Source organism: Xyrauchen texanus, chromosome 1 (assembly GCF_025860055.1).
Source record: "Xyrauchen texanus isolate HMW12.3.18 chromosome 1, RBS_HiC_50CHRs, whole genome shotgun sequence".
NCBI classification, from domain to species: domain Eukaryota; kingdom Metazoa; phylum Chordata; class Actinopteri; order Cypriniformes; family Catostomidae; genus Xyrauchen; species Xyrauchen texanus.
In genome coordinates, this window is record NC_068276.1 from 46,998,610 (window position 1) to 47,021,535 (window position 22,926).

The 22,926-nt window shown below is 37.8% G+C and overlaps 1 protein-coding gene across 9 annotated transcripts in view; it reads left to right on the forward strand.

The window, feature by feature from the left end:
* The window catches only part of LOC127644239 (transcription factor 12-like), a 145,267-nt gene that overhangs the window by 109,207 nt on the left and 13,134 nt on the right, over window positions 1–22,926 (forward strand). For 6 of the 9 annotated variants that reach the window (XM_052127322.1, XM_052127352.1, XM_052127331.1 and 3 more), the window contains 6 exons: window positions 3,177–3,276; window positions 3,875–4,014; window positions 5,338–5,482; window positions 6,124–6,194; window positions 9,125–9,266; window positions 21,357–21,430. In XM_052127322.1, the coding sequence (XP_051983282.1) occupies window positions 3,177–3,276; window positions 3,875–4,014; window positions 5,338–5,482; window positions 6,124–6,194; window positions 9,125–9,266; window positions 21,357–21,430 (672 nt within the window). The remainder of the gene's footprint in view (window positions 1–3,176; window positions 3,277–3,874; window positions 4,015–5,337; window positions 5,483–6,123; window positions 6,195–9,124; window positions 9,267–21,356; window positions 21,431–22,926) is intronic. The other 3 variants (XM_052127336.1, XM_052127370.1, XM_052127343.1) reach the window with 1 other exon arrangement.

The following is a 22,926-nucleotide window of genomic DNA, read 5'->3' on the forward strand; positions in this document are numbered from 1 at the left end:
TGTTGTTTGGCCTTTTTTTACCTTCCATAATCATTTATGCTACTTTTTTCTTTCTCTCTTTTTCTCTGTCTCCCCTACTTCTCTCACCGTTGTCATTTAGCTTATCCGTATGTTGACAGTTTAGTGGTTTTTCCATGTGTTGTTGTGACGGATGTGGTTTTAGATCAAAGGAAGGTGTGACAGGCGAGCAGGAGAGAAAAACTCATTTCACTCATCAGCGTGAGCCTCCGTCTCCATTTACACACACAGAAACTGAAGAAAATGTTATTGGTGTTGCTTTATGTCTACAAACATGCTTTTACAACTATTTAAATGAAAGGTTGAGATGAAATGTGTCATTGTTTGGAGCAATATATGGGTAGTTCACATGGAACGTGTCCATGGACTTGTTTTTAATTAACATCAACATTTTTGGTTAAATTTATTTGAATGTATAAATACAAGATTATTTATTTAGTCCTGAAAACATGTCTGCCACAAGTCATTTTAAATTACAAATACATTTTTAAACATAGAAGTATTCCTTGTAGTCTTTCAGTTAATATGAGGTCATAAATTCTGCATCATAATAATTCTAAAATAATAAGCAAAATGTTGTTTAAAATACTTTTCAGATGGATTAGGACGTGTCAACTGTCCAAAAGTATTTCATGTCAACAACCCATATATCTCTCTTAACTAATTTCCTCCCTTAATGTATTTTTTCATTAAATATTTAGAAAACGAACAATGAAGGACGAAAAAATATTTTAAACATGTGGAGAGTCCTGAATAACTGACAGCTTCCTAATTAAAGCCCTGGTCAAAGGAAGCATTTACCATGCTTTCTCTCAATCTTTCTTTCATTCTTTATCCTGGTGGTGACACTGGTGTTTTGGAGGGTTTATTAACAGGTCGACTGGTTAGCTCGGGGTAAAGCAGACAATTAGCATTATCCGCTGCCATATGCTGCCCATTAAGCTGTGAGGTAGAGACAAAGGGTCCTCTCCCAGACCATCCCAACCTGAGATCACCAGGGGACTTTCAGCACCAGGGTCACATGTGTGTGCCTGCTCACCCACGGGAGCCCATCACAGCTTATGAACACAGTCACTGCCAATCCAATTGGCTCGTGCTTCTGCATCAGAAAGGTGCCTGCCCTCATACAGCTGGCTAAGCTGACTGAAATGCTTTAGATGTTGATCGTAATCAGAGATTATTTAGCAGAGACGGGCCACTTCTGTTAAAATGAATGGGAGAAATTGGAACGCCCAATCAAAAAGCTCTAAGTGCCCCGCCTTACAGTTAAAAGAGCCAATGACCTTTTAGATACAGACATCACCTGTCAATCAACTCTAGAATTTTTTTAGCATAATATGAGGTAAAGAATCACAGTTTATGATACCAGTATTGTCAGATTTTATTGCTGATTTGAAATATGTTCTTTGATCGTAATCTTGACCAACTGTTTTTGAGATTTTGGTCTATCTCCATTTAAGTAGATAGGGGCTGCACTGGTATGATTAGAAAAAGAATCCAGAGAGAGTTCCAAAGATGGCCGACAGTGGACTGACTTGCTAGAAAGACTTTGTCATAATGCTGAGTGTGCAGGGACATGCTGCAGGCGTGATTTAGGTGATCTTTTGCATACATCTGAAATATTGAAGACCAAACGTAGTTGATAAGTTGGGGTGTTAAAATGCACCATGATAATTAAAATTCATTGCATTTATTACAGAATTTAATAATGGATTATAAGTATTATGATTGTACCTTTAGTATATAGTAACATAATAATTGCTATAATCATGTATAACGTGTTCATATCTGATCCAAAATATGATCCTTTTCATTCAAAATTCTTCCAAATGTTTTTTCATAAAAACTTTACCTGGTGCATTTACCTGGAGCAATTCATTATTAATTTCAAAATATGCTTAAGACGGCTTTTTTGGATTTTTTTTTTTTTTTAATTATTGTACAACAGCATCTTTTTATTGTAATAAAGTAAAAAGAAAAAGACCTTGTTACGGAAATAAGAATCGTGATTGAAAACAATGGGAATATTAAATGTAAAATGTCAGGACGTGTTACAGTTATGACAATAGGAGAAAAAAAAATTAGAATAATGATAATTATCCTAAATGTAGGCTTTATTCTCTTTATGCAAAATATTATTTAAGATATTTTTTTTCTTATTATACATTTCAAGAATCACCCGTTTTAAAATGTACAGATTTACACCCTTATTTTTTATACCCTTTTCTGTTTACCTTGTCCAAAACAACTGATCTTTCTAACAGAGTATTTACATTATACAATTTGGTGTTGTTTTAAAGCAAAAAAAGTTGCTGTGATGTTCTGCTGAGGGACAGGTCATGTTTAACTTTAACTGTACACCTGCTCCATTTACCTTTGATGGCTTCTTACAAACGTGACGATGTAATTAGTTCATCGCAGGGGGGAATATAAATAGCAGGTGAGGAGAAGACACTAAAGTGACACACTCTCTCTCTCTCTCTCTCTCTCTCTCTCTCTCTCTCTCTCTCTCTCTCTCTCTCTCTCTGTCTCTCTGGGAGGTGGTTTTGTCCCATCTGGTCCAGATGAACTAAGAGAGAGCCACATTACTGGGCTATAGCCTCATGTCTTTGATCCTCCTCTACTTGAATGGGTATTTCTGCATCTGCAACCAGTGCTCCGCTGGCCCGACCCCATCCAACCCACAGCCTAAAATACACACAAATAAACATGCAAGAAAACACATATGACCTCTGTACTTGCACTTGCATATTAATCAATTTGTTGTGATGCGTTTGTATGGTGGGCATGCGTGTCGATGACATTATATTCCAATTTAGCACTCAAGCGCACCCAACACTGCAGATAATCCTCTCTTTTTTTAAAGAACTCCTAAATTAGCCATCTGTTATATCAAAGATTTTTTTAATTGGCCAGATGCGTTGCATTTGCATTTTTTATGTTGCTTTATTCAGAAAGGTTTTTGTGGAATGTGTGAACCGTGAACTGTCGCTCGATGAGGATACGCATAATGATGTGACGGTTGCTCTCAATTCTAGTTTGTAGAAAAATGCCATCATACATTCCCCCACAGGTTATGTGCTGTATCAGTGCAGCAATTTGACCCGTAAGCAAATGTTCTCAGTCATTATGGCTGATATTTTCTTTCTTTTTTCCAGGTGTATGCACCATCTCCCAGCTCAGATGACTTCAACAGAGACTCTCCATCTTACCCTTCCCCCAAACCCCCCAGCAGTATGTTCACAAGCACGTTCTTTGGTCAGTCATTACTCTTTCATTTAAACTTTCATTTATAATCTTTTTTTGTAGCACTTTTTTTATTTGTTAATTCCCTTATTGTTTACTTTGTTTTAACTGCGTAATAGAAAGTGAAGTTTAAGTCTCTTTAGTCTCTAAGGCTAGAAACATATTTTCATAACTTCATAACATAATGTATAGTCCAGCTTTGTCAGTCTGGACTGATAAAAGTTATACAGCCGTTTCAAGCCATGTGTTTTGGTCTGTAAGGAATTCTTCCTTTAAATATTTGAGGCGGAAGCGAGTGAACTGCTACTGGCTAAATGTTATCTCAGCTGTGCTCAGCGCTTGGCTTCTGATCAAGTGTAAAAGCAGAGAGTTTGTCTGTTTGACATCCTCTTTATCCATAATAAGGAGCATGGGGGTCAGTTTTTGGCTCACAAATCAAACTGTTTTTGTTTTTGCATGTTTATCAGCTATATTGATTGCGTAATTGTCACCTCAACTCTGCTTACAATTTAAATCTTCCTTGCCAAAGTGTGCAAAGTAACTTACTCTGAAGCCGAGTGAAACATTTTTATTTCCCATGTTTTTATGTTCAAATGTACTTGCTTGTCAGATGGGACCCACAATTCCGCTGACCCGTGGAACTCATCCAATGAGATCAGTCAGCCAGGCTATGGGGGAATGCTGGGAGTATCTTCATCTCACATGCCACAGTCTGGAAACTACAGCAACCTGCACTCACACGACCGCCTGGTGAGAACACTGTGTATATCTGTGTTCTGAGGGGTCTGCCAAATACTGCTGCCAATTTTTTTCCATGATTATCTATTATCATAATTTATACACTTTTCACAATGTTTGTATCATGTTTCTTAAGTTATGTAGTTTAAATATATAGTATAACTCAAAAGGTATTTGGACTCTTAAAGGGATAGTTCAACCAAAAATGAAAATGTTCTCATTATTTACTCATCCTCATGATATCCCAAGTGTGTATGACTTACCTTCTTCTATAGAACACATTTGCAGGAAAAATTGAAAAATATCTTGGCTCATTAAGTCCTTACTTTTGAAGCTCCAAAAATCACAGACATTCAGCAAAAACGTAATTGAAACGATTCCAGCGGTTAAATTAATGTCTTCTAAAGTAATACAATAACTTTTGGTGCAAAAAAGATCAATATTGATGTACTTGGAGTTCAAACGATCTCTCGTGTGACGTATTCACGTTGCCATGATGCAGAAGTAATTTCACGTTCTTCACTCGGTTGAGACATCCAGGATAAGCACATAAATGCACCATTGTGAGTAAAGAAACAGATAAATACAGATCTAAACCAACACCAACTAAACTTCTGTACAGCATTCCTTCTCACAGCGCTGCTCTTCCGACTGTGATGCACTTGCCTCAATTCTCTCATCTCAAGTGCTAACGCCATAACGTCACATGCGCATACAGCTGACGACCGGAAGCATGATTTAGAGTTAAATATCGAAATTACTTAAATATTGATCTTTTTCGCACTGAGGTACATACATACCTGGGTTTTTGGGTGAACTATCCCAAAAACCCAGAATGTCATTAGATGATGAAATAACAAACCAAGTAGCATCTGCAAACAAATGATGCTAGCCTTTATCATTTTCTTAGTTGTTTATGGAATTACTTTCAACTAACTGGTTTCAAAATAGGTGTAATCAGTTCCCCTCAAGTTCACACAGATACCTTAGCAGAGAAACCACAGTAGTGTAGTTCACAACATTAATATGGACGTGTTCCACTAACGGTTAATAGCCAGAGATTGTCAAACTTTTGTATAATTTTAACTGTTTAAATCTATCATTTTATCCCTTGAAACCTAATCCAACTTCTTTTTGTGAAATGTTTTGCTTTAAAGGTGTTCTTGTGCTTGCTTTAATATGAAAGGCATTTATCTTTATACTTTTACATTTAATTCAATGACATTCATCCATTTTTAAGTGTCGCTTGAGAGTCCCAATACTCTTTGGTTCCACTGTATAATAAAGCGTTTTCTCAACCTCTGAAGTTTGCAACCCATGTTCTCTTTGTCACAGAACTACCCGCCACACACGGTGTCGCCCACAGACATCAACGCTAGCCTGCCACCCATGTCCAGTTTCCACCGCAGCAGTGCCAACACCTCGCCCTTCGTCACCGCATCTCACACCCCACCTGTCAACACTGCAGAGGGAGTCATGGGTATGCTTTCCTGCACATGCCACCTTTATAGTGTTCCTGCTGATTTATTTCTCACGAAAAGGTGAAGTGTGTAATATCTGTGCCACTAGCGCCATCAAACGGAATTACGAACATAAAAACAGTATAGAAAAACTTCTTGAACACTCCCTGAAACACTCATTTACTATTGGTTTGAAAAACAGTTAGACCCACTACAAACTCTTGCAGTTTGATGAGCTATGTTGCTAGGTGTTGCTAGGCCAGGCTGGTGAGGATGCTCGAACAAACAGAGCAGGATTTTGAAAGTGCCACACTTTTCTGTGGCACACTGTGTTTACACTTTTCATTGAAATCAACCTACAAATGGATTACTTACGGTTTACTCTGCGTATTATGCTGGGATATGAGAAAGTATTTTAACCTTGAAAAATGTACACACTTAACCTTGAGAAGAAGCTACAGTTTAGATTTGTACTCACATTTTTCATCCAAATAGTACATTATTATCTCTGATAATGGTGTCAGTGTTCAAGGTTGTTTCATTGTTTTATAAGTTCACAAACGTAGAACCAGTTGTCACTCCTCAATAAAAATACATGACACTAATGTCTTTGTCAGTACGGCCCCAATGTGAATGTTGTGTCTCTGTGGTCTTTGTGTAGCTGCTACCAAACGAGGGAACGCCACTGGAAGCTCTCAGACTGGAGACGCGCTGGGAAAAGCCCTGGCTTCGGTAAGACCCTTCTTTATTGAACCAGACAGCTTAATCTAGACCATTTCTGAAATGTACCGTTTTACAGAACAGGGATTGACTTTCATTCATATACATCCCTCCGTCGTTTGCAGACCATGAAACAGATTCAAATGTTATGTTATTATTTTAATGAGTTGGTGATCTAAGGTTCCAGGCATTGTAAACATACCCTGTGTTGTCCAACTTGCTTTAGGAAACTCCATGTTGACATGTTGTAGACATGAGCGAGATTACCCGACATAATGGCATGTTAAGTCTTTAAAGGACTGGACTTGTGCTCTTAGGATGGGTATTAGTGGCAGTGCAGAAGGTTAAGAGATTGAATAAGGTCAGAGGATCTGTTTGTGGATGTTTCTGGACCTAAGCCCGGATAATTGTGCTCTTAATCTTGGCGTATACAAGAAAAGGAGCTGTACATAAAAGCCTGTGGATTATACATCGGTTTGGATAATGAGTGCTAGCATTCGTGCTAGTTCCTAATGTGTCCCTGAAACTGGAGATTACAATAACCTCTAAAACTTGCCGAGCTTAACTTAAAGACTTATTTAGCTTTAAAAAAAATCCTGCAGACTTGCTTATTCTACAGCAAGTCACAACAAACACTTTTTTTAAAGTAGGAACACATCTGGACTGATTCAGCACTGTTTCAGAAGAGAGAGCCGTAGACTCACCTCGCCGCTGAGGACAAGGTTGTGGCGAGAGCTTTTTTCTAACCTTGAGTTTTCTTTGATATCCTGTCTTTGTGCCCTGCTATTCTGAGAAATTAGACATCTAATCACTCCTCTTTGATAGAGGAAAGAAAGGACAGAAGGAAAAATGTAATACGATACAGTGGGTGAGGCTTGCCGGGCCATAAGTGCACTCACTGGCACACACGCAGACAGAAGACAGTGCCGCTGAAAGATAATCACAAATTAAGTCTTTTTGAATTTCAGACTCAATTCTATTTGCATGATAAAGCCACAGTGAAATGGACACGGTTGGGCTGGGGTGGAAGGACAGGAGAGAGAATGAGACGAGGGGAGGGGTAAAAGACCTAACTGATGCGCCTCGGCTCTGCGGGTCTCCCATTGTGTCGCTTTTGTTATGATTCCTTTTGGATGGTTTGTGCTCATTGGGCCCCCACTGGCAGAGAGCAGCGTGACTGATGAGGGGGAGGAGATCCATTTGTTGTTTGTAAAATGAGCGATGTTGCACTAAAAATATAGCAGAAGTTGGCTGGGATGCTCAGAACGGCTGGCCTCAACTCATTAGTTCAGGAGTCAGAGCTAAAGAGGCCCTGAATCACAAGGGCGGAGGGGACGTTCGCTGGCACATTTATGACTGCTCAGATATTGCGTTGTACCAGTGAACAGTCAATGTTATCTCTTGAAAAATCTGTCATTATTTACTCACTGTTTGTTCCAAACATATATGGCATGCTTTCTTCTGTGGAACACAAAGGGAGATTTTATGCAGAGTGATAGCCTCAGTCACCATTCACTTTCATTTTATTTAAAAAAAAGATTTATGAATGTGAATCATGACTGAAGCTAACATCTTGCTTAACAACTCCTTATTTTGTTCCTCCAGAGAAAGTAATTCACATGGGTTTGGAATGTTGAGGGTGAGTAAATGGTGGGTCAGAATTTTCATTTTTGGGTGAACTGCCCCATCTAGGTAAAATTCTACAGAAACCAACCACTCTTATGGTTAACATCTCTCTGTTTGTCTGCTCTGAGAGATGAATGTACTGTACTAAAGCCCCGGGCAGGATTTGCAGAGTTGATTGAAACACAAAAGTGTGGCATTTATGGTTTAATAAGAAGATTAATAATGATAGTATCCATGTTTTTAATTCAAATGGACTTCATGATCCCTGGCAATTTATGTCCCACAACTTTAGAGCCGTTTATTCACAAAAATCCTGACAGATAATTGGGATCAAAACCTGAAAATGGCATAGTGATTTCCATTACTGGTCCTAAAACCTTTTTTTTTTTAAGCAAAATACCCGATAAGCAATGCTTAGATTTTCATCTGACATTTGGCTTAACACAAAATCCTTTTCTAGAAGTCTCTAAAACACAATTTCTTGGAGACTTCGCAAGCAACATCAGCTGTGTTTCACGATAAGAGAGAGGCTAGAGGGCTTCCTCCATCATGGCGTCTATTTGTTTATTGCCGAGTGAGCAGGGCTGTGCCGGTCTCGGTTGCTGTTTACTGGACAGGCAGGGAGAGGCTTTATTACCTCTCATCCATAACTGAAGATGAGCCCGAGATGGCCAGCCACAGGCAAGACTCATTCACTCTAATAAGCTCCAAAAAGAGAGATTAATGACCATGTCCCCTCTCTCTCTCTCTCACTCTCTCTCTCACTGCATCATCTGCCTGGCTTTCTCTATTCCTCCATCTCCTCTCTATTATGTATTAGGAGTGACATATTCAGCATGATAAAGCCATAAAAACTGGACTTGCGGGTGATCTGAATGCAATAGAGAGTATTATCAACTTTTTTGTTTTCCCTCTCAGCAGTTGTGGGGTTGTGATCTTTTGTGCTCATGTGGTTTCACTTGTGATGTGCAACATGCATCGGGTGTATGGCTTGGGCCCAGGCTTTGACATAATAACAACCACAGATGTGTCAGAGAGCCAGGCAAGGCTTGCTGGACAGCAGGTGTCACAGTATTCTCAGTGCAGGAAGGGGTGCGTGCGTGTGTGTGTTTTGCAGATGTTATAAAGGCCAGCTTTGGTTGTTAAAAGACTGTATGCTGTGAGCCTTTTTTTTATGGATGCTCTGCTTGTAAAATTAGCAGAATTGATGAGCCAATTTTGGCTGAGCACAGTCTGAGAGATGCTAACCGTGGCTGTAAACCTGGGGTCGGAAACGACAGATTGCAGGTTTAATTTTCTCTCGCTCTTGTTTACAGATCTATTCTCCTGACCACACCAGCAGTAGTTTCCCCTCGAACCCTTCCACTCCAGTGGGCTCTCCTTCTCCGCTGACGGTTCAGGCAGGGGCTGCCACAGCAGGTACAGTGGTGACAGCCAGCGGCTCCACAGGAAGGGCAGGTAGAGCACCAGTCTGCCTCTCTGACCCTACACACATATATTTTCATTGCATAGATCAGGGGTTTCAAACTTTTTGATGTCAAGGACCACCCAAAATGATGATCCCCTTTTGAGGGACCCCCTTCCTAAAATATAAAGGCATATTTTGCCTATATTTTGAAGTATATAGACCAATTTACAGTGTTTGAGAAATTTACAGTAGTAATTGTGATGTTTTTTATTTTATTTTTATTATTATTAAATAATTGGCTTTAAATTATTATTAAATAATTGTTGCTGTACTAAAGCCAAAATAAATTATTAAAGGGATAGTTCACCCTAAAAACAAAATTCTCTCTTAATTTTCTCACCCTCATGCCATTCCAGATGTGTATGTCTTTCTTTCTTCAGCAGAACACAAACAAAGATTTCTGGAAGAATATCTCAGCTCTGTAGGTTCATAAAATGCAAGTGAATGGCGGTAAGACCTTTGTAGCTAGAAAAAGTATTTACATTTGTATCTGTTTTCTCAGCTACATTTATTATATTGCTTTAGAAGATATGGATTAAACCACCTGGAGTCATATGGATTAATTCTATGTTTCCTTTATGTGATTTTTGGAGCTACATAGATCTGGTCACCATTCACTTGCATTGTATGAACCTACAGAGCTGAGAGATTCTTCAAAAAAGTAAACGATGAGAGAATTTTCATTTTTGGGTGAACTATCCCTTTAAGATTTTATCTGGAAAATGTATTATGTTTGTATAATTTATTAAAAATATATATTATTTACTATTAGAATAATTGTACAGACCAATAGAATTGTTTTTATGATTATAATTTTTTTTTGTTATTAGAAAGAAAAATTAAATGGTAATAATGTCAAATCTGGTCAATATATATATATATATATAAATATATATATATATAAATATATATATATATATATATATATATATATACACTCACCTAAAGGATTATTAGGAACACCATACTAATACTGTGTTTGACCCCCTTTCGCCTTCAGAACTGCCTTAATTCAACGAGGCATTGATTCAACAATGTGCTGAAAGCATTCTTTAGAAATGTTGGCCCATATTGTTAGGATACCATCTTGCAGTTGATGGAGATTTGTGGGATACACATCCAGGGCACGAAGCTCCCGTTCCACCACATCTCAAAGATGCTCTATTGGGTTGAGATCTGGTGACTGTGGGGGCCATTTTAGTACAGTGAACTCATTGTCATGTTCAAGAAACCAATTTGAAATGATTCGAGATTTGTGACATGGTGCATTATCCTGCTGGAAGTAGCCATCAGAGGATGGGTACATGGTGGCCATAAAGGGATGGACATGGTCAGAAACAATGCTCAGGTAGGCCGTGGCATTTAAACGATGCCCAATTGGCACTAAGGGGCCTAAAGTGTGCCAAGAAAACATCCCCCACACCATTACACCACCACCACCAGCAGCCTGCACAGTGGTAACAAGGTATGATGGATCCATGTTCTCATTCTGTTTACGCCAAATTTTGACTCTACCATCTGAATGTCTCAACAGAAATCGAGACTCATCAGACCAGGCAACATTTTTCCAGTCTTCAACTGTCCAATTTTGGTGAGCTCTTGCAAATTGTAGCCTCTTTTTCCTATTTGTAGTGGAGATGAGTGGTACCCGGTGGGGTCTTCTGCTGTTGTAGCCCATCCGCCTCAAGGTTGTGCGTGTTGTGGCTTCACAAATGCTTTGCTGCATACCTCGGTTGTAACGAGTGGTTATTTCAGGCAAAGTTGCTCTTCTATCAGCTTGAATCAGTCGGCCCATTCTCCTCTGACCTCTAGCATCAACAAGGCATTTTCAGCCCACAGGACTGCCGCGATACTGGATGTTTTTCCCTTTTCACACCATTCTTTGTAAACCCTAGAAATGGTTGTGCGTGAAAATCCCAGTAACTGAGCAGATTGTGAAATACTCAGACCGGCCCATCTGGCACCAACAACCATGCCACGCTCAAAATTGCTTAAATCACCTTTCTTTCCCATTCTGACATTCAGTTTGGAGTTCAGGAGATTGTCTTGACCAGGACCACACCCCTAAATGCATTGAAGCAACTGCCATGTGATTGGTTGATTAGATAATTGCATTAATGAGAAATTGAACAGGTGTTCCTAATAATCCTTTAGGTGAGTGTATATATATACACATTACATTATATAAAATATTATATATATATATATATATATATATATATATATATATATATATATATATATATATATATATTCATTTTTTTTTCCACATCCCTTATCTCTCAAATGTTCTGCTGATCTCCTAGCACCCCCTGTAAGTCCCTGGTCCCCAGTTTGAAAACTGTTAGAATATTTTAGATATTTAAGAGTCAGTATATTAAACCAAGTGGCATCAAAGGATACAAGAGCTTTACTCAGGTCTGTTAAAGTTTCTTTGCAGTTTTTGCTATCGATTCACTTTGAACCAAGGTCATTTGTTCTAAAATGTATCAAGCCAGTTCCCTCAAGTTCACACAAAGACCTAGCAGAGGATGTACAGTGTTGTGGAAAAGTATTTGCCCCATCCTGATTTCTTCTGTTTTTGTGTATATCTCATAATAAATTGTTTAAAAAATTCGAACAAAATCTAACATAAAACAAAGGGAATCTGAGTAAACACAAAATACAGTTTTTAAATAATAATGTTATTTATTGAAGCAAAAAAGATATCCAATACCAGCTGGGCCTGTGTGAAAAAATATTTTCCCCCTTAGTTACTAAATCACCAAATATATGAAACTGCATTCATAATGGGGTTCAGCTGGACTAGACACAATCAGGCCTGATTAATGCCAGCCCTGATCAATCAAATTAACATATTATTAGAACTTTTTCAGCAGCATGAGGTTGGCTAAAAGGTCTCACCCAGTAGCGCACACTATGCCAAGGTCGAAAGAAATTCCAGAAATTAGGAAAAAGGTGATTGAAATACATCAGTCTGGGAAGGGTTAGCTGCTTCAAAGGCTCTGGGACTCCAAAAAACCACAGTGAGAGCCATTATCTCCAAATGGAGAACACTTGGCACAATAGTGAACCTTCCCAGAAGTGGCCGATATTCCAAAATTCCTCCAAGAGCACAGCAATGACTCTTCCAGGAAGACACAAAAAAGCCAAGGACAACATCCAAGGAACTGCAGACCTCTCTCGCATCAATAAAGGTCACTGTTCATGACTCCACTATCAGAAAGACACTGGCCAAAAATGCCATAAAATCCTAAAGAACATCCGGTCATCAGTCCATGAGTTGAAGCTCAATCGCAACTAAATTATGCAGCAAGACAAGGATCCAAAGCATAGAAGTAAGACCGCCTATGAATGGCTCAAAAGAAGCTAAATTAATGTTTTGGAGTGGCCCTTAAACGGGCAGTTCATGCTCAAACCCTCCAGTGTGGCTGAACTAAAGCAGTTCTGCAAAGAAGAGTGGGCCAAAATTCCACCACAACATTATGTAAGACTGACCTCCAGTTATCGGAAGCGTTTGGTTGTGGTTGTTGCTGCTTTACATGGCACAATCAGCTATTAAGTTTTAGGAGGCAGTTAGCTTGAATAACTTTTTTGCTTCAAAAAATATATATAGATTTGAAAACAAAATATTGTGTTTACGCAGGTCGCCTTTTGGTTTTTTGTTATCTTGTCTGAAGATCTAAAATAATTTAGTATGAAAATTTTGAAAACCAGAAGAAATCAAATACTTTTTCACAGCACTGTACTGTGAACATGTTCCACTACATTTTGACAACCAAAAAGTTATAAAAAATACTTTTTGTCTTAATTTAGAACAGTGTAGTTATAGTTTTATCTTTTACAACTGCATAAGCATCTTTTTGTGAAATGTTTTGCATTTCAAATGTGCTTATGCTAAAATAAATGCCACATGGTCTGATATTTATCTAATGCAATGACATTCAGACATTTGAAGTGTGGTTTAATTGTCCAAGTGCTTTTTTTTGGCCACTGTATATACTCCAATGTGTTAAACACAACGCACAGGACTGTCATCCTTAACATTTAACATATACTTTCTGTTTGTTTGTTTGTTTGTTTGTTTAGTTGGTTGGTTAATCTATTAAAAATGGCTTGTAGACAGTAATTTCATCCAGCTTTCATTAATCGATATACACAATACTATAATGGAAAACGTTTTCAGACATAAACACGTTTTGTTAAAAATTGGATGTGGGATGCTAGAATTAGTCTGTATCTACCAATGAATCACTGTGGTTTTTTATCACCATAACAGGCACGCTATCAGACACTTCTATCTGCTTTCACAGCGAGTGTCAGCTCCCTAAGTCCTGCGGTCTCGACTGCTTGACTCACATGTCACACTGATGCCGTGTGGCTGCACAAACCCAGAGCCCTGTCGTCCTCATGTCAATGAGTAAACACATTGTCCCTCGACTGAGTTTGAAGATAGTGTCGGGGGAGCTGTGCCCTGGTTAGGGATGGATTGATAAACTACCACTGTGAAGATTTTATCAGCTGCTGACGGGACTGATACACAGTTAGTTGAAATGAAAAAATAATGTATAGGCACAGCAGGTGAGAAAAAGAGACCAGCTGCTACAAACAGAGATAGACGGATATTATTTTTTATTAACAAGACTTGAGTATTTTGTTGTTTAAGTGACTAATAACTGATATACAGATCTGATTTATTTATTTATTGATTTTTCTTTGACACAAAATAATGAATCTTTAGATTACCACAATAAAAACATAAAATGCTTGATGAATATTTTAATAATAAGAAGAATATTTTATTCCATTAAATTTATGGAAAGTTGCTTTTTGAGCTAAATTGTCACAAATGTTTTTTTTTGTTTTTGTGTATATATCCACCTGCTAAAATGCTCTGAATTTCTTACTTGAAAATGAATCGCTGTGAGTCATTTATGGTAAAAAATACATTTAATTGGAAACTAACTTCACCATTGAGGGGACACCATTTATTGGTAGACTATAATATAGTCTAACTACATTTAATTACAGGTTACCTGTTAAATGGAAAACTGTGATTATCTGTAAAAATATCGGTCAAACCGATTATCGGTCTATCTCTAGCTGTAATTGATAGGTCTTCAGTATGTTGTTTCGGTGAGTGGGCAGTTGTGTTCAGTGATATAGTTGTGACAGCTGTGTCAGTGTCTGTCCCACTCCTCATCCTCAGCTGTTGCCCCTTTCCTCACACAGCTGTTGCCTGTGACAGACTGGCCTGCAAAGATCCTCATTTATTAGCCTGGCTGACTGAGAGAAAGGGAGGGAGAGAGAGAGTGACTCAGCTCAGAGAAAGCCTTACTCTCCACATACCAACCTGTACCTCATGGTGTCACTTCCAGACATCCCAGCACAGCCTATCCAGTTTTTTCTGAATGCTTAAAGTTGTTTTACTTAAAAACTAATGTAAACATTAATGCAGACTAATTTAGTTGTGGTCGACCTTTATTAGATTTTTAAACGATCAATACCGATATCTAGAGAGCAGGGTGGACGATGGTCAGAATTATGTAATTTAATGCATTACAATTATACTAAATTATTATAAATTAAGTATGAGAAATATATATCAATATAAATATAAACTTATATATATATATATATATATATATATATATATATATATATATATATATATATATATATATATATATATATATATATATACACGCAGATTTTGGAACGTACACCAAGCATTATGACAACTTCTGCATAAGCAATGCATGCACAGTTATGCCGATAATAACAAATTGGCCAAATAACTGCAGATTCATCGCCCTAGTTGATACATTGGTCCATTACTAGTATTTAGTCAAATTTGGCACACTATTTGTCGTTCTCTCTGCCTATGATTTTATCACATCATTAAGTTGATTTACAGTCAAAGCTACCTTTGATATCCAGGGCCTTTTATTTATTGAAGCTATTTGATTAGGCTGAGCTTTTTGATTGTCGCACATTTTTTCATGATGTTATGATTAAGCTGAAGCACATCCATATGTTTCTCAGGATTGGTTCTTAAACTCAAACAATAGACCTGCTCATTGCCAGGCCTCTGCTGCCATTACAAGCTAATTAGAGCCCAGCACCACGTTCAGAGTGCCACACGTGCCCACGCTCATTTGTCAAGCTGGTCACCGGTGAGGAGGCCTTATTAAATGCTGCACTCTCTTTGTGCTGGGTGAGGGAGAGTTTCCTGCCCCAAAGTTATTTTTAATAGGCCCTTAATGAAAGTCTGCTTCTGAGGACTTTAGTGTTTAAGCAAATTCCTTGAAATGAGAGCTGCTTACACTTTGGGGGAATGAATGGTTGTAAAATATTTACTTGATAAAGTTCCTGTCAGAGGAGAGTAGGGCTGTGCAGTATAGCTAAAAATTATATATATATAATTTTTCAATTTTCTTTATTATGTATTTGCGCTGAAATTACTTAAAAGTGTGCATTTTCCAATTAGAGGAGCTATCATTCAGACCAAAAGCCAGTGTAACCAAGTAGATTTCAAATGTTTAATGCAAGGTTAGGGTTAGAGTAAAATCAGTTTTTCAATAAATTAACACAAGAAAAAATTATATTTCTTTGTTATATTGAGTTTAGACTCTGAAATTATTTTTGCATTCACTGGGAGTTTCTGAAGAAATACTCTTACTATTCAAATGACCATTACAGGCCCATCTGAACAGTTATGACAACCGGCAAAGTAGGAAATCTCTGATATAAACAAAGCACTTGTTAATATTTGGCTCTGCGCCTGGTTTGGTCTCAAATGGGGTACAATTTAAGGAAGGAGAATGCCAGTCTCCCTCCTAAACTGAATAATGTAAATAAGCTAAAAGCTGGGTCACGCTCCATTAAGGGCACTTGACCTGTTTTTTTAAAGACATGCCACAATCTCCATGCAAGACTTTCTGTAGTGGATTGTTTGCTCATCAATCAAATCAACACCATTTAGAACTTTTTCAGCAGCACGAAGTTGGCTAAAAGGTCTCACCCTGTAGCACCTTTAAAGACCTTTTAAAAGGTGATTGAAATATATCAGTCTAGGAAGGGTTACAACAGTGTTTTCCAACCTTTTTCTGCCACAGCACACTTTTTACGACTAAAACATTCTAAGGCACACCATTTTCCACATAGGCTAACCATTGTCAATATTTTTCCTTTTCCTTTTCCATTTTTCTGTCCATCTTAGTAGTGTGTAGTAGTACTTGTAATGTTTGAAATCTGGCTATGGAAAAAAAAAATCACTTACAGTGCTTGCGTTAGACTTTCTCATCATCCGTCATTTTGTTGGACAGGGTCGTAAAAATTCCGTCATTATCTATTATTACCCGTCATTTAAATTTTCATATTTTTCCCAGCAGTGACCGCAGAGGCCACTAAAACATGACATATGAACAACGTGATATTACAAAAATTACTGTTACAATTTGAAAAAAAAATTCAGAACTTCTTAAACTACTTCAAAGAGTTCTCATTTAAAAAATCCTCCATGTGCAACAATGACAGCTTTACAGATCCTTGGCATTCTAGCTGTCCAGATACTCAGGTGACATTTCACCCCACGCTTCCTGTAGCACTTGCCATAGATGTGGCTGTCTTGTTGGGCACTTCTCATGCACCTTAGAGTCTAGCTGATCCCTAACACTCTTTTCCAATTATCTGTTGTCCAATGTCTGTGTTTCTTTACCCACTCTAACTTGGTGCCAAAAAAAAAACCATCCAGTGAGGGGCAGTTCTGCAGATTGAAACACCTTGTTAATGAGAGAGGTCAACAGAGAATGGCCAGACTGGTTAGAACTGACAAAGTATATGGTAACTCAGATAACCGCTCTGTACAATTGTGGTGAGAAGAATATCATCTCAGTATTGACATGCGGATTGGTGCTGTTTGGTGGCACGAGTGGGACCTACACAGTGTTAGGCAACTGCTTTTAATGTTGTGGCTGATGATTGTATGTGGAAGTTGAGATCTGAGTGAGAGTCATAGTCTCATCCTGTTACTTCTAGAATTATTCAGGCTCCTCCATTGAGCTCAGCCAGTGTTCGTGTCAAGGGAAGATACTCATGATCCAAATGAAAGCCCTTATCAGTGACCTGCATTGTTCTTCCATAATTTTTAGACATGACTTCATTATTGAAGGGAAATGAGTCCTTTAGTACTAGTTTCTGTGTTTTTGTATGTGTAAGGGTTGTCCACGCACCCTTCTCACGTTGCAGGAAACTATTTTTGTTTTATTATTATTATAAAAATTAAATTTCTAATATTTATTTAATAAATGTATCTTTTTAACTGTACATCAAATAAACATCTAGACTGTAAATGCATCATGTGTTAATTCTGTAACAGATTGACAGTGACAGATTCAACAATTAATTGGTTGTACTGGTGTGTCCAGTAATTTTGACCAATTTATTGAAAGAACTGACCCATAATAGTTATTTGTTTGTGAATCAGATTACACTGATCATGCTGCATGTTTGTGTTTTTGCGCACAACCAGTGAAGACAACGCAGTAGACACGCAACAGACACGCAACTGCCATTGAGTAGTCAAGTCAAGTAAATTTTATTTGTGTAGCGCCTTTCACAACACACATCATTTCAAAGCAGCTTTACAGAAGATCAGGCATTAACAGACGATAAAACTGTAATGTCCATAATGTCGATGAATCATCATTGTGTAATTAGATAAAATACGATTGTAATCGTGTTTAAAAATAAGTAATTCAATAATAATTGTATTAATAACCCCAGTGAGCAAGCTGAAGGCGACTGTGGCAAGGAACACAAAACTCCATAAGATGTTGATTAATGGAGAAAAATAACCTTGGGAGAAACCAGACTCACTGTGGGAGCCAGTTCCCCTCTGGCTAACATCATGAATATAATGTGAATAGTACTTATGTATAGTTAAAGTCATGGTTTAAAATTATTAATCTAAGTAAGTGTTAAGGGTCAGTGTTTAAACATCGATTTTGTTTGAACTGTAAGATTATTGACCAATGTCTTTGAAGTCCAGCCATTTTTAACAGGTAGCCAATGTAATGATGATAAAATGGGGCTAATATGATTTTATTTCTTGGTTCTCGTTAGCACGCTGGCTACTGCATTTTGAACCAATTGAAGTTTATTTATTGATCTTGCTGGACATCCTCCCAGTAATGCATTACAATAATCTAGTCTTGAGATCATGAACGCATTAATTAGTTTTTCGGCATCAGCAACAGAGAGCATGTGCCTTATTTTAGCAATATTTATTAGGTGGAAGAATGCTGTTCTACAAACATTGGTAATTCGATTTTCAAAGGACAGATTGGTATCAAATATAACACCTAAGTTCTTCGCTGTTGAAGATGATGTAACAGTACATCCATCGAGAGTCAAATTATATTGTAGTGGCTTATTTTTTTGGTCCAATAAATTTGTACCTCTGTTTTGTCAGAAGGAAATTTCTGGCCATCCAATCTTTTATTTCATTGATACACTGAGAATTGTGAAATCTCATCAGGTTTTGAAGAAATATAAAGTTGTGTATCGTCGGCATAACAGTGGAAACTTATTCCACGATTTCTGATAATATCTCCCAGAGGAAGCATATACATGGAGAAAAGCAGAGGCCCTAAAACTGATCCCTGTGGCACTCCATATTTTACTGTAGTTTGGTTTATATTTATCAAACATAGACAAAGTGTTTGGGTCTGCTAATTATGACCTAAACCATGCTAATGCAACTCCACAAATGCCAACATAATTCTCTAGCCTATTCAAGAGAATGTCATGATCTATCGTGTTGAATGCAGCACTAAAATCTAAAAGTACTAGAAGAGAAATGCAGCCACGATCAGATGATAAGAGCAAGTCATTTTGCAGTCTCTGTACTGTGATGAGGCCTAAATCCTGACTGAAATTCTTTGTATATATTATTTCTCTGTAGAAATGAACATATTTGGGAGGATACTACCTATTTTAGAATTTTTGACATAAATGGGAGATTTGAAAACAGTCTATAATTGGCCAGTTCTCCAGGATCAAGTTGTGGCTTCTTAATAAGCGGTTTGATAACTGACATTTTAAAGTTTCTTGGGACATGTCCTAAGCATAGCGAGGAGTTAATAATATTAAGAAGAGGTTCAGAAATTACAGGAGATACCTCTTTTAAGAGCTTAGTTAGTATAGGATCTAACAAACATGTTGTGGCTTTTGATGTTTCGATAAGTTTTGTTAGCTCTTCATGACCTATGACAGAGAAGCATTGAAGTTGCACATGAGGAAAATTATTTGACACTGTTTTCTGAGGTGCTAAGACAGATGATTGCATAATTCCAACTTTATTTCTGATTATTTCAATTTTATCTGTAAAGAAATTCATGAAGTCATTACTCTTGAGCTGGACGTAATATCTGGTTTGGTTGAGGCTTTATTCCTAACCAATTTAGCCACAGTACTGAATAAACATCTAGGATTGTTGTGGTTATTTTCTATGAGTTTACTAAAATATGCTGACCTGGCAGCTTTTAGTGCCTGTCTGTAGATACAGACACTGTCCTTCCATGCACCACGAAATACTTCTAATTTTGTATTTTTCCACATGCGCTCCATTTTCCGAGCTGCTCTCTTGAGAGCATGAGTGTGATCATTGTACCATGGTGCAGGGCTTATTTCTTTAATTTTCTTTAAATTTAAAAAGAATAGATCTACCTGAAAGAATAGATCTACCTGAACGATAGTGTGGTGTAGTTTGAGTAACATTAGCTGATTGCAGCATACAAGAGACGAGGTAATGATCCGATATGTCATCGCTCTGCTGCAGAATTTCTATATTATGAACATCAACTCCATATGACAGAGTTCAATCTAGCGTATGATTATGGTGATGAGTTGGTCCTGTTACATTTTGTCTGACTCCAAAGAGTTGAGAATATCAATAAATGCTAATCCCAATGTATAATTTTCATTATCTATGTGAATGTTGAAGTCACCAAAAATTAAAGCTCTATCTACAGTAACTACAAGATCTGATAAAAAATTAGCAAATTCACCAAAGAAATCAGAATAAGGCCCTGGTGATCTTATACATTGTAGCAAGGACAAAAGACAAAAGAGATTTTTTATTTATATCTGAAGGTGTGACGTGTGAAGGTTTGAGCATTATTAGTTCAAAAGACTTAAATTGATATCCTGTCCTCTGAGTAACACCAAAAACTTCACTGTAAATTGTAGCAACACCTCCTCCTTGAACCTTCAGACGAGGCTCATGTTTATAACAATAACCTGGTGGAGTAGATTCATTTAAACCAATATATTCATCCGGTTTAAGCCAGGTTTCAGTCAAACAGAGTGCATCCAATCTATGATCTGTAAAATTTCATTAACAATTAGTGCTTTGGTAGAAAGAGATCTAATGTTTAGTAGCCCTATTTTTATATGATGTGTATTTTTAATTAGTTTGTTTTGTTCAAGTTTGACCTTAATCAAATTTTTTCTAAATGATTTAGTGAGGGTATTGTATTTGATAGTTTGGGAAACAGACACAATCTAAACAATTTTAGAAAATCTACGTTTAGCATTAGCCAGCACAAATTAGATTTTATGTAGTCTAGAATTTCCATGTTCCTTACAATAGAATTGCCAATAACAAGGGCTCTTTCAACATGATTCTCAGTGGGTGTATCACTGAGTGGGGAGAATCGATTGGAAACCCTATCAGGAACGGGAGAGTGGTGTCTCTCTGCTGAGCAAGTATGCCGCTGAGACGTCACCCAAATGCCCTGCTGCAGGGGCTCTACAGCCGGAACCAAAGTGTGTATGTTGCTCTCTGTACTACTCTCATCCGAAACAGTATCTACGGGCTTCTCTTTCTCACTGACCTCCACTAGCGTTCGGATGCGAGTCTCTAACTCATTAATGCAGTTGCGTTGCAGGAATCACTGATTTGTATTGCTTTTTATTTTCAGGCCTTCAACTTAAATTCTGTTCTGTTGTCATGAATCCTGCATGTGTCAGGTGACTAAACCATGACTGACTAACTCTCTCTCTCTATCCAACAGGAACAACTCAGTGGCCCCGTGCAGCTGGACAGGCACCTTCGTCCCCAAACTACGAGAACTCCCTCCATTCTCTGGTAAGAACTCTCTCCTCTCCTCCTCCTTGGCACTGTGCACTTTTTAATGGCTACTGTGTCAGTAGATGACTTGCTCCTGGAGGGAAAGGGGTAGCTTTACATGAACATTCCTGGCTGACAAATGTCAAGAATGGGACAGGGAGGGGCCATAGGGACTAAACAATACCTGTCCCTTGGAGCTTGTCTCCTGCCATCTGTCCTCTTTCGTCCAGGGTGGGTGGAGATTGGCCGGGTATATGAAGGGGGTGGAAAGGGATTGGTTTGGGTGTGTAACGGGGTGGGGTGCCGGCAGCTGCTGCGTTCAACATCCACTACTGCAAAATTCCAGGGCTGACTGGAGTGCTGAGCCACAACAGAAGATCATTTTACACTCACACACTCCTTCCTTCCCATGTTATGCATTCACACTATGGGGTGTGTAGATAAATATTTACTCTCATGATTTGTAGGCCAGCTGCAAGTGGATTCTTATAGACTGTCCACTGTGTTGGAATAGAAATACACGAACAGTGGTGCTGCAGGATACAGAAAATGAGTCAACCATGGTGCAACCTAATTAGTTACTAGAACAACTACCAGGATGTTGATACTTGGTAAACTGCCTTGATGCCTTGTTCTGTGGGGATGGATCAAGATGGTCAACAAATTTGTTTAGTTGACCAGCAAATGACTAGTTGATTAGTAATGTCGACATGCGAGTTTATCGAGAGTTTCCCCCTTTTTTCATTTTCTTGCTAATCATTTTCTTGCCAAGTATTTTTGTCTTGTTTTCAAAATAAAAATATCAAAGTAAAAGTATCAAAACATTTTTAAAACAAGATACGTTTACTTGTGAAGCAAAATGGCATAACATTATTTGTATTATTTCAGAGAAATCTAAAAACATTTTGGTGGGGTTTATAACTAAATTCAAAGGGAAAAGTCAAGTCATATATATTTTCACAACACACATTGTTTCAAAGCAGCTTTACAGAAAGTTATGCTGTATGATGTTATGATGATGTCTTAAAGTCTTCTTTTTGTGGTTTACATTAATAATGATTGAAAATCTTGCCTTAAAAATTATTGTCTTTAGGTCCCCCTTGAGCCAGCAAAAGGCGAGTGTGGCAAGAAACTAAAAACTCCCTAAGATGTTAGTTTATGGAGAAAATAACCTTGGAAGAAACCAGGCTCAGCAGGGGGAGCCAGTTTGACTCTGACAAAAATGTATTATATTCTTGCCTCAATGCCAAATAGTTTTTTTTTATTTTTATGAGCATAAACCCCACTAAATGTTGTTAATATGTTGTCATTCTGCTTCTTAATAAGTTTTTTCTTATTTTAAGGATTTTTCTATGTTTTTACAAGAAAATACGACAAATACACTCGTTAAAATTTTTTTACATTGGAGCTATAATATTATTTTTAATGTCCACTGGAACGGAGTTGTTTCTGTGGACAGAGAGAGAGAGAGAGAGAGAGAGAGAGAGAGAGAGACACATGCAGGATTCATTACA